This window comes from Haplochromis burtoni, unplaced genomic scaffold (genome assembly GCF_018398535.1).
Source record: "Haplochromis burtoni strain Fernald_Lab_line unplaced genomic scaffold, NCSU_Asbu1 Contig_43, whole genome shotgun sequence".
Lineage (NCBI taxonomy): Eukaryota > Metazoa > Chordata > Actinopteri > Cichliformes > Cichlidae > Haplochromis > Haplochromis burtoni.
In genome coordinates this window covers 1,289,287-1,301,945 of record NW_024582404.1, presented here as the reverse complement: position 1 = coordinate 1,301,945, position 12,659 = coordinate 1,289,287, and the positions used below count along the sequence as shown (strand labels likewise).

Genomic DNA, 12,659 nt, shown 5'->3' with positions numbered 1-12,659 from the left:
GTTTTTTATTGATGCGTAAACTTCTTGGTTGAAATCTTTACTCGTCTCTATTTAAATATGCTCCCGTTTCTAGAACCACAGTCCATATTATCCGGAGTTTCCTTTGAAAGGGAATGGCTTCATCGGAAATTTCTGTAAATACAGCAAAGCTAAAATGAGAAAGGGAAAGAGAAATGAAATTGAAAACAAGAGATGAGACCAGGCAGGGAGGCAGGCAGGGAGGGGGCGCTTCTCTTCTCTGATTGGCTGCCGCCTCTCCCTCGCTGTGAGGTCTTCAGGCTGCTCGCGGCTCCGGAGCTCAGACCCGAGTGAATGCTGCAGAGGAGAGATAGAGTCAGCACTGCTTCATTTAGACGACTTGTTCTTGGAGCTGACTTGATCCTGTTGGCGCTGTGAAAGCGGGAATACACATTTTTTGTTCCCTTTCGCGTTTGCACCTGAATAATGGTGCACTGAGTGTCCGGAGCCAGGAGGAACTGCTGGGATTGACCGCCTGCTCTGCGCGTATGTGAAAGGAGAAATCAGAGGTTGTTTTCGCTTATTTTCAGAGGAGAGATACCAAAGAGTTTGTCCCTGGATTACGGCTTGTTGAGGTGAGTTGTGCGTGTTTACAGCCGGACAGTTTTTTGGTTGTTGAATGTTATTCTGCAGACCCGACGTGTCCAAAATGCGCGCAGGTGGTGAAAGAGCGCACTTTATTTCCAGCCAAACGTGAATCTGAGTGAGTTGATGCTTTGCGACTCTATTCCTAAATGATCTGTGAATATCAACATTGCACTTTGGTTTTGTTGTGTTCCTTTAGCACCTTTTCCCCAATATTAGTGCGCCTATATTGACTTTATCCTACTATTACAAAAAACAACCGTGGGCAGTAATACCCAAATTGACAGGCTTTACTAAGGAGCTATTTCTGGATTTTTAATTTTGCTTAATTGACCCAAAGACCTGCCCCAAAAATTGGATTTCTGAAATCGGTGTCAATGGCGGGCTATTTTTAACCCCCACTACCTTCTGGCTAAGAGGATTCCTCTCTCCCTGCCTCTCCTTTGCGAGACGGTGAGGGATCAGTGAAGTTAATCCCGCATCTCTCCTGGGTCACCCTGGCCTGCTGCGCTTGGTTTTTCGTGCCACTGCTTTGTATTAGGAGCATGAGTTGGAGTTTCCTTAATGTGCTGACAAGGTAAATCCGTTTATTGGTTATTTGGCAGGACGCTGGTCGTCTAAAAATGTGAGAGTGCCTCCTGGAAGCCCTTGAATGAGTTATTGTTACTGCGGATTACATATTTGCTACTGTACTCTGGAATCCCTGGGGTTGTGGTGGGATTTGCTTGATGTGAAGCAAATGCAGAAAAACAGATGCACTGGGGCGAAATGGGAAGTTTCCTCTCGTGAAATAAGGGTGCTGAGGCGGCAGGAGGGCTGCATTTCACACAAGTGGCCATTAAAAGGTGAATGTAATCACATGTACCTCAGCAGATCTTTGTGAATTATAAGCTGTGTTCATAGCTTCACCTTAGCTGTGTTTACAGACTGCTTCCTAAACCTGGGTCGCCTCTAGTTTTATAAGTTCAAAGATCAATAAGTAAGGAGCTAAAATTCAACATATATATGATGGAATATTTCATCTTATCACAGTCTTCTTTGCTACAGTTACAGCTGCCTGGTTGTTATGGAGATCATCTTTTGAAATTCAGAAGATGCCAGATTGGTTGGTCCGATCATCAGGATCAGGACCTGCTTCACATTTAAACATTGTTCAAACAGTAGTTTAATGTTTTCTGTCTCAGTACTTGCAGACCAGATCAGTTCACTCTTTCATCAAGAACAGACAGCCCTGCCATGGAGCTGCTGCTGATGTTTTAAGACTTTACCATCAGATCCTAAAGATTTGGAGTAAAATTCAGAAGTAGCAGCTGTAGGGGCACCGTTTCTGCTGTCAGGGGGTTCCCTCTGTGTAGGAAGCATTGGTGTCTGCAGCGGTGGAAGGATTCACGGCACTGCTGAGGACCGATAAGGCCAGGTGACAGAGTCCTATATGGAACCTGTGATTTTTACCACTCGGAGCAACAGCTGCAAACATCTCCCTCTCAGCTTATATCCCAGCACTCAACACTGGTGTGAAAACACTCAAGAGAGGTGACATAGCTGTTAGTGGCTGCACGTTATATGTTGATGTACTGCTGCTGGGTAGATGGAGGAGTGTGGCTCACCCTCTGATAGGACGTGTTTGCAGTTATAATAGTTCATACAATTTTAGCTCAGCCAGCAGGAATATCAGGGTCAAGGAGCTTTTTTAATGGCTGCTATTACATGTTAATCACAGCAGTTATGGCTATGTTTTTGCTAACCTCCAAGAGCAAAAATGGCATGGCAAGTCACATTGACAAGTTAAGACCAAGACCATGAAATAACCCAGAGTTCTTGGAGTCTCTCTAACCTCGTCTCCTTATTTCTGAGATAATGTTTCCACATCACAGCCGTATCTGGTTTGTTTTGATCCTACCTTTTCATTCCAGTGGTCTGGAACACTTATATTTTTGCTTAAAATTCCTGAACTTACTTTAATTTGAAGTACTGTTGACCACACTCTGGCTTCAAACAACACAACCAATGAGCCAGCCTTATTTAGATAACTTCCACTATTCCACTCCACTCTCCCGTGCCCAGCCACTCTGCAGCTATCTCTCACCCTCATTTCCTCGAGCCATGGATGAGTGAGATTCCTCATGCCTTTCAGTGTTTACACAGTGGGGGGACGTGGGGGCTGTTGATTTACTGCCTTAAAGTGTCTTGGTGCCTGCATTGCGTTCCCTTTACTGCCATACTGTTGTACTTTGTGCCTGTTTTTCTTATAAAGGGGGGAAAAATCCTTTTTTCTCTTCAGTATTTCATTTATGTGGGTCCCACTTTTCTGCCTCATTGCTGTTGCACATTTAAGGGTAACGGCAGATCTCACTGCTTTATTGCATGACCTGTGTACTTCTAAATAGTCATATGGACTGTCTGACTCCTGAGAAATTTCTCAGGTAGAGCACACTGGGGTGCCTAAACGGGGAACACGTCTGTTTCCTTGAGTTCAGCTTAAGAACTATGGGAGTGAAGTGCGGAGGCTTTTTTTCTGTACGATCTCTGCACTGCTGATGGACTCTCATCACAAGCAGTCATTAAAAGCATGGGTAGGGTGGGAAGAGCCCCCGTCGCTTCTTTGATAGCCTGTGTTTTGAGAGAGCAGACTGCATCATTCTCCCTCTGGGGAGCAGCCCCACCCGTGCGTTTTGGCGACAAAATTACCTGCAAGACCGCGTCATCGTTGGGTCTGCAGCCTGAAGGTAATCTCAAACGAATGCTGGAGTTTTGCTTCTTATATGACATTTGCCTGGGGAGGTTTTTTAAATGCTGACCCTCTGTGCTTTCAAATGTCCCCACGTGGCAACGGGAAGAGAGAAAAATAACATTTTATTAAGCTTTCAGTGAGTCATGGCCTCCTGCACATTAACAATATATTCTAAAAGTCCTTAAGTTTCATTTTTGGTCACTTCTTTCAGTTTGGAGAAATGTTGCAGGAGCAGCAGGTTATCACAAGGCAGTGCTGAGTCTGCGCTTTAACCAGCCTGTCGTCTTAGACACTCTGTCAAGTGATCATCTTTACTCTGATGTGTTTAAAAAGACAAAGATTGGCGTGGCTCAAAGTCTGTGGGTGTGCTCTTTCTCTCTCTTCAACCATCTTTTAACTGTTAAATGATTAGAAAAAACCAAGAGTGTGAATTTCCTTCAGTTTTTAAATCCACTTTAAGCCCAAACCAGACTTCTTTTACACATCGAGGCAGATGGCTTTGCACACAAACAACCAGTCAGGCTCTAATTAAAACCACCCATCCAACCTAAACAACCCCCAGCCCCTCTCACGGAGGCGAATTGTGGCATTTTGCTTGTTTATCTTCAGCTGCCGCCCCGGCCGGTGGCCAGGATAAACCAACAGCAACGTGCTAAGAGTTTGTTTTTGTCAGAGCCTGAGGACTCGACATGTGGTCCCCCTCAGCCTGCTACCACCACTCCTGCTACTACTACTACGACTGCACGTGACACCTGGAAGACACGTAAATCTCTCTGCCTCAGCTGTCAGAGCTTGCAAACATCATATGCTTTTTTTAGGATTCTGGTGAAGGCGACAGCTGGTGTGTGTGTGGGCGGGGTTATTATATTGCAGTTGATTAAAAGTGGCTCTAATCTGAGTAAAAAGGTAGTTGTAATGCTGCTAAAACGTCTTTTAAGAAGTGTTGAAAAAGAACAAGCAAGATCTCCAGACTGGAAAAATCGGAAGAATGTTCCAAAATAAGATTTCAAACACTCTGACCTGTATTTGCTGCTAGGCACAAATCCTGCTCTGATATGAGACCGAGAGATTAAGGAAAAGGACTCTGTACAGCATCTGATCTCACCGTGTCCTCGATCCATGTTTTGTTTTGTTTTTTCTTCTTTGTATAAGAGACCACCTTTATCTTCAAAGAACCCCACCTGTCCCTGGCAGCATGAGATTAATCCAAATTGTGCTCGGAGACATCAGAGAGGACGAGTGATGTAAAAGTCCTGAAGCTCAGAACAACTTGTTGCAGTGTTATAGCTCACTATTAAACCCAGTTGTTGCACTGTCTTCTGAAAACAGGGCCTCTGTAAATTAATTCAAATCAAATCCCAAAACTCTGGTCATCAGATACTGGCAGAGATATCGCCTCAATTTTCCCTGCACGTTTGAATCTGTAAAGTTAATCTGCAAAGAAAAGTGGATCTGTGTGGCTGATGATTAATTCTTCACATTAGTCATTTAGAAAATAAATACACTTTCATATGGTCCATGATGCTCCCTTGCACATGATGATTTATCTTTTCTCTGTGCAGCAGACGTCTCTAACCTCAGTGGTTAGGAGAGCACACTTGAGATCAGGGTGTTGGCTGTTCAGATCCCAGCTGGGAAAAGTGAAAGACTCGTGTTCTCAGCACTAGATCACCTGCTGCTGTTGATGTGCCCTTCAGCTTAACCCCAGTGGAGCATTCATGGCTGCTTTGTGGACACTCTGCATCTGCGACATCTCTGAGAAACTGCAACTGTGCCCGTGCTGTATTGCTGCTAGAGAAAGAGCGCTTTGGCTCAGTAGAAAACCTCAGTGGACTATTTGAAGATCCCAGAACTGAGTGAGGATAGCCCTTTTTCTCCCTCCATCACACTCGTGATGTCCCTCTCTTGTGGGGAAGCCACATGGTGCAGCAGATGCTCGGGCCGCTGTGCCCCGACTCCACACACGCACCATTCTCATGGAAATGGCCATGGTTGTCTGGCTGAATAATGGCTGTGGTGGGTGTGTGCACACGTGCATTATGGAGGGCGTGTGTGAAAGAGGCAGACTCGGCTGGGTGGGAGCTTCGTGTGTGCTCATGAATAAATCGAATGTTTTGGTATCTGTGTCAGAGCAAACAGGACTGTGTCTTGTGATTTTTTTTTTTCCCCCCTTTCTTTAATTCACCACTTGGTTGGATCAGCTGATGTTTTCCCTTTTTGTAAGACAGTCTGTAAATCAGGTTGCCACCACAGGCCAACAAAACCTTAAACTCACTCGAACTGTTTGTGCCAGTGTGTGGGGCAGGTGCAATTTATACCTCCTGGCATCTCCTTCCCTGCCAGCGCTGCACTGCGTCAGCCTTGAAGGCTTCCTGGCTCGGCAGGCAGCCACGGGGCAGCATATTGTCAAGGCGGCAGGGGTGTGAAGGTATATGGAGGTGGGATTGTTGGACCTTGCACTAACCCCCCCTCCAACCCCCACCTCGCCACACACACAAGTGTGAAAAGACTCATTGTGTTTTCTCAGCCGTAAGTCTGCCTGGCATGGGACGGAGCCAGGTTCAGAGGTCAGGAGGCTGGTAAACTGCAGAGGAACGTGTACGTGAGGGTTTTGTTCTCTTTGTGGAAGCTGACTTGAATTTTAAATGCGAGACTGAGGAGTTTTTAAAAATCATCCTCAGTTCTTTAACCCTCTCAGGCTCAAATTAAGTTTTTGTTGCTAATGCACAAAAGAATACCTGCAGTGGTACTTCTGAGTAAAAAAAAAACTCATAAAATATGCATGTGGGGTAATCAGGTTGTTAGCTTCTAACTGTTGCAAATCTGCAACGTCTGCCTTGAGAGGGTTAAAAGGGTATTTGACTGCTAGATCAACAAACCAAGACTTGTTGCTGTAGCAGTCGCAGGTAAGCTGCAGAATTTCTCACCTCTCCCTCTGACATGTCTGTGCTGCTGCTGCTGACCTGCATGCACCTGGAGAGTTTTCCATGGAGGAAGTCATGAGGTGTATAACTGAACTGTTATTCCGTAAGTGAACAGCAAATTACTACTGGCAGCAGTGCTTAATGTACTCCTTTTTCATGCAAGAAAAAGCACCAAAGTTTTGGAATGTAAAATGTCAAAACACATTAAGAAAGCAATGCAAAGTATAATTCAGTCCAGTGTTTATGGGAATAGGTTGATATGAATCCAGTTTGGGACAGTTTTGTTTCTCCTTCAGCTATGAAAAGGCAGATTTGACACCTAACCTCTCACTGCCTTTGCTCCAGAGAACACGTGTGCCCCTCTCTGTGTCGTGTCCTGCCCTGCATAATGATCTATTCTGCCCTCTTCAACACACACACACAGTCTCCTTCTTGCTTTTAGTCGCGCACATTCACATGGCAGGGTCGGAAGTTAACAGACAATGTGATCATACAATGTGCTTTCAGGATTTAAAAAAAAGTCTCTGGATTCTCCGGTGTGAGGACTCTCACAAGCTCTTACATGTTTTTAAGTGTGTTTTCCGTTTTATTTCTCTTCCAGCATAGATGCAGAGCTTCCTTTAATACCACCCGCTTAGGAGTTGAGTCAGAAGACCTTTTGAATTACTAATATTTTGTAATTATATAATGAAAGCTTAAACCCTCGTTTGTTTTCAGTCGTTAGCGCCGGCATTAGATGTTGCTGCTTACTGGACTGGAGGTGATGCACATTATCTGCATAGTAATGTTGTGGTCATATAGAACAAAGGCCTAATCCTGTGAGGGTTAAGAGTTCAGCTTCCTGTAAAGCTTAGCGGGGTCAAAACTGAACAAACTGTCTGCCAGCTGTGTGTTCCTGTTATCTTGTGATCCAAATGACTCATAAGACTCCATCATCCTCGTGTCCTGTCCAACCCTAATTTTGTTTTTCAGCTCTTTTTCTTTTTTCTTCTTTTCTCTCAGTCGTCCATTTGTACATCCAAATAAACTCAAACCACAAACCAGAAACCTTAAAAAGTCCAGAGGAGGAAAAGGGTGTCGACTGTGTCCAAACCATTTCCCAAACAAACCTTTTGCTGTCCGCGTTTGCGTCTGGGAGCTATTTCGGATCCGTCTGGACCTGCATCAGCATTCACGGTTAAATATCTAAAAAGCACCGTCTCACTCTTCCTGTGTTTGTCCTCTTTGTTTGCACAGGACACGATGCCTCAGACACCACCATTCACAGGGCAGCTGAACACTGGCAGCTATAACAAGAACCTGTACCAGACCAAGGAGGAAGGCTACCCCGGCCTTTATTATAATGATAACAACCTGGTGTCCGGGTCTCTGGAGGCCCTCATTCACCACTTGGTCCCAACTGTGGACTATTATCCAGATGTGAGTGTTGCATTGTGATGTTTTCAAATGCTAAATATATATTTTTAATTCAAGCTTTAAGAATCAAATCATAATTTTTGTTATTTACTAAATGTGTCTTTTATCTCAACAGAGGACATACATCTTCACCTTCCTGCTCAGTTCTCGCCTCTTCATCCATCCTTATGAACTGATGTCCAAAGTGTGTCACCTGTGCACGGAGCAGCAGCGGCTTGGCGATCCCCAAGCTGATAAGGTATGCTGGGGGGGACTTCTATTTAAAAAAACCCCACTATCACTGCGATGTTCAGTTTCAAACAATGGCATTAAAAGTCAGTGAAATATTGAGTTCTAACAGGACTCAAATCGTATTAAACTAGGATATTCTTTCACCCTTCCTAAGTACATATTTCACCTGCATTTTCAGATGAGAGTCAGGAAGATTGCTCCCAAAATCCTCCAGCTGCTGACAGAGTGGACAGAAACCTTCCCATATGACTTTAGGGATGAGAGGATGATGCGGAGCCTGAAAGAGCTGACCCACCGGCTTACCAGCGGAGACGAGGTCAGTCTTTCTTCATTTCCACTCACCACGACACGCAGCAAAAGGGGTTTTCTAGATCAGTCAAGTAGCAAATGACCTGCTGATTAGATAATATGTTTAGTTTTAGGTGTTATCACCAATAGTGCAGTGCTGTTTAGTAGACTGCACGTGCAGTAAAGCTACAGGCGCAGGCAGATTTTTTGCAGATAGCAGCGGAGGGAGGTGGAGTGGGGGTATCTCTGGCAACAAAGCACTTTTGAGCCCGGATCGGTTGAGAGAGAAAAGCCCCATTGTTTATGGCCTAGGTGGGTTTTTTGTCATCCCTGCAGTGCTCCTTCTTAGGCAGCATTTGGATTGTTCCTCTGCAGCAGAGCTGAATGTCACCGGCTCAGTGCGCCTTTAGCCTCGCTGCAGCCTGTTTTTAGTAGGCTTGAACAGTTTTTTGTCCCGTACGCTCTGTTATCTTTGGGGTACGTGCTGACCCTCCGACTTTACACATTTAGATATAGAAACGTTGTTTTGACAAGCAGTGACTCATGCTATGTATGTTATGAAAGGAAGTGCTAGCATAAGCTAAAGTACTAGCAGGAGGCAAAATGGAAATTTAGAGGTGAAAGCCCCCCACGTGAACCATGACAGGTTAATATGTCTCTCAAATATGAGTGCTTGCACTTGGCAAGCACTCATATTTACAGAGCTTCGAAACTGCAGAGCTATGCTAATGTAGATCATTTTCCCTGTGGGACAGTTTGTTTCATGCAGGGATTCACTGAAAGATGTTTCCCTCATGATGATTATTAAAAAAAGGTCCCATGATGATTCGTCAAGTTTACTGTGCTTCGTAACTCGTGCTCTTATCCTTCCATGTCACCGTCTCATGTTCCCAGTTAAATTTTCTTTGGTCTGAACAATTAATGATATCAGTCCTCATCAGACCGGGTTCTCCCAGTGCACGTGCTGATTGTTTGAGTCATTCCTTTTGCTCGGGAAAGTGGCACACACAAACTAAGTGTGTGTATTTTTGGATGTTTTAGTTGTTGCAGCAGCAGCTTGTCAGGACCAGATAGTGATGAAGAAGATAACCCCCCCGCCCCCTCTTTAGCACTCAAGACAAGAAAAATACGCACCCCCACTTTTTTAATCAGGCTCCACAGGACTCATTGATGGTGCGAGGACAAGTATTGATCCTGACTTTATCTAGAAATCAATTCAACCTCACATGACACTTGGACACATTTACAGCTTTCCAGATCCTCCACCCACCCCCATGGAAACTTACCCAGGGTCGACAGCAGTACACACACTCATAGACATTCTCATAAACACGCACTGTTTTGACGGTCATGCAAACATCTTTTGATTTCACACTAGATTGGCTGCAGCTGGCGTTAACACCAAACCTCTGTGGATGTTTTTGATAGTTGAAATTGATTCTGGCTTCGGGGGAAACGGGCATTAGGTGAAGATTCCCAGGAACTTTTTTTCCTGATAATACCATGCTTGGTACATTTAACAAAAAAAAAAAAAAAAAGAGAGGTACTATTTGCTGCTAGTCAGTTAAGACCAAAATTAAACATTATCTCTACTGGCAAATAGATTAAACTAGATAAAGAGAAACCATTGGCACGCTATGGGTGAATTACGCAATAATGCACACTTTACTTTCAATTTCTTTTCCAAACGAGTCTATTTTAAGTCTGTTTTTAAATAATCTTTCCAGGAGTTCCCCTGCATATCCAGTACCTGCCTTTGTGTCCTTAGACCTTGCGGGAAATGTAGTTTATGAGATGTTATCAACTAGGAATGAACTTGTTGACTTAATAATTTCGTTGAGAAAGATTGATCGGGTTTACAATACAGCATGTTTTGTACTGACAAAGCAATAGTCGAATATCATGAAGATAAACTCAAATGTCATGTAAGCATGTGCACTCATGGTGTACAAAGCCTGACCAACAACAGTCCTCTGAGTGAATCGTTCTCAGGGAAGCTTTGATGCCTCGGGTGCACACGTTGCCACAAATAAATGTTTGGGGAAAGGAGTCGAGTTGAACAGTTGTTTATTCATGTGTCCATAGATATTCCCCCCGTGGTGAGAAAGGATGACACCTTATTTTTGGTAGTGTGAACACCGCAGGACATTTCCAGGAAATACGGCTGTTTAAATTGTGGGAAGTGCTTCTCGGGATGGGGCTTTGAATAGATCTGATTTGGAGAAAGTGTGAAACAAAACTAAACATGAAGGCTGCAAATCAGGTTTGAAATTCAAAACATAAATGCTTTAGCATAAGCACGTCTGAAGTTTAGAGTTGGGTGCTGGTTCTTTGGCGAGTCAACCACAGTGCTCTGGGAAGAGAGTCCAGAATAGATGTCCTGAACATCTGGTCAGACTTATGTCCAGACCACACTCTGAACATTCCCAGACCTTGATCTCTGTAGTAAGACTGTCATTATGGATGTGGTTGGATATACAGGGAAGCTGCAGCTGAGGAAAAAAACTGATGCTGTGATCTCGATCTGAACTCGCTTACTGGTGCACAGTTCTTGACCTGAAAATGTGCAGTTTTTATTTTGCATGCTACGTTTTTATGGTAATTTTGATAGATTTTTAGTAGCTCTCACATGATTTAGACACACGAGGTGCCTGACATACCTGGAGAAACTGAATATTCAGATGGAGGCAGGTGTGCTTTGCACCATTGTAAAGTTGGTACTGCAAGAATCTTTGCATAAGAAGCTTAAACAGACAATGGGACCGATATCTTCACTGGCCACAACCATTGCATAGTGAAAATCTGATTCTGATTATTGCATGGTATCATATTGTAATTCACTCTCACCTCTAAACTGTGCATTGTATCAAAGATAACAAAGGAACTCAAAGGCAACAATGTTGGAGTATCAGTTTCTCCTGAATGGGGAGAATCAGTTTTCATCTATGTTCCACATTAACAAATACGACGCCAGGCACCTTGAAAAAATGCAAGCACACCTTTAAAAACTGGTTTTATAAAAGACAAAATTCAAGTTCTAACATTAAAGACATGAAACCATGAAACATCTCACTTGTGTTAAACTCTATTCACTCGCACACGGATTATGCTGACTTCACAGATCAATGCTGAACACCAGGGAGGTCTCGTTTAGTTGGCTGAGAGCTACTTCTGCCGCATCGTGACTTGGCACCATGCGCATGTTTGTAGTTTAAAACAATCCGGCCCAGTACACCTTTTACTCTGCTCATTAGTTCTGCTTGAATGAACGTCTAAAAACAGTCGGGCCTTTGCTTTGGGTCAGGTGGTGCTCCACAGGAAATGACACCAGTCAGCCAAGAATAACAGGACCTCTAGTGATATGATGGCATAACCCAGCCATGTGCTCAGAAGTGTCAACTTGCACTGAGCAGTCGTCTGCCACCTCAGGACCGCTGCCAGTGTTGACGGTGAAGGGAATCGCATGCCACTGCTAGGCTCACTCGGTCGTAACGCCAAAAGTTGGGGTGAGCAAATGTGACTTCCTCTGCTTAGAAATGTGACGCATGCCGTTGTCTCCAAGATCCGAGACTATATTTACCCGACCCTGGCCTGTCCTATGTTTGTGGTGGGGACAGAAGCTACGGCAGATGGTTCACTTTCAAGTGGATTTTCACTGGTGGCATGTCTCGCTGTTGTCCAACTGTGCAGGAGCACGGTCAAGCATTAGCAGAGTTAATACAGTGTTTATCAGCCGGGTTTATTGCAGTGTGTGAGAGAGGACTGAGTGTAACTAATGAATCTTAATGTTTGTTTTGCAACAAATTCTTTCTTTTCCTGTTCAGACAAATCTTTTTTTTAAAGTTTGGAACTAATTAATGTCTTCAAACTGTAAGCAGCGATCTAGAAATAATTGGCAAGTATCAAAAATCGGATTTTGGCATTTTTCACTGTTTGTTTGTTGAGAATCTACAGCACAGCACTCGTACATAAAACCTGATTTTTCTCTCTGCAGTTTCATTTTTCATTCTGGCAATCACCCCCTGCCAAAAACTGCAGTGTCCACAGAGCCACAGCTGATTGGCTGACACATGAATGTGTCTCTTCATGTGTCATTGCACCTATCACAGCCACATCACCCACAAACAGATGCATTAGTTGCGCCCTGGGAAGGGAATTTCAGAAAAAGGTCCCGCCTTGACTGTTTCCAGCAGAGCGATGAAAGCCCGCTCATTTTTATCCCCAATGTCTGAGTGCAGCACAGACTCGTCATACTTGATTGCTGTTTAGACATCCAGCCCTCGACATCCATTATAAAGCTTGGGTGTTCTTTCCCACCCCTGTTGAACTTGGTCTTGTTGTAGATCCCAGATTCTGGAGGCTGAATTGGCAGAAAGTTCAGAGATGAGAGATGTGGCCGTGAAGGGGTGCTTGGGATCATTCAGCCTTCTCATCATACACAAAATCAGATACACATGTTCTCTTTC

General features: G+C 44.1%; 1 protein-coding gene across 2 annotated transcripts in view; it reads left to right on the top strand.

The window, feature by feature from the left end:
• rasgef1ba (RasGEF domain family, member 1Ba) overlaps nt 1-12,659 on the top strand; it is a 115,575-nt gene that overhangs the window by 88,144 nt on the left and 14,772 nt on the right. The window contains exons 1-4 of one of the 2 annotated variants that reach the window (XM_005921977.3): nt 289-593; nt 7,495-7,677; nt 7,790-7,912; nt 8,084-8,221. In XM_005921977.3, coding sequence (XP_005922039.1) covers nt 7,501-7,677; nt 7,790-7,912; nt 8,084-8,221 — 438 coding nt within the window. In that variant the 5' untranslated portion in view covers nt 289-593; nt 7,495-7,500. Of the gene's footprint in view, nt 1-288; nt 594-7,494; nt 7,678-7,789; nt 7,913-8,083; nt 8,222-12,659 lie in introns of those variants that run through there. The other variant, XM_005921975.3, reaches the window with a different exon arrangement.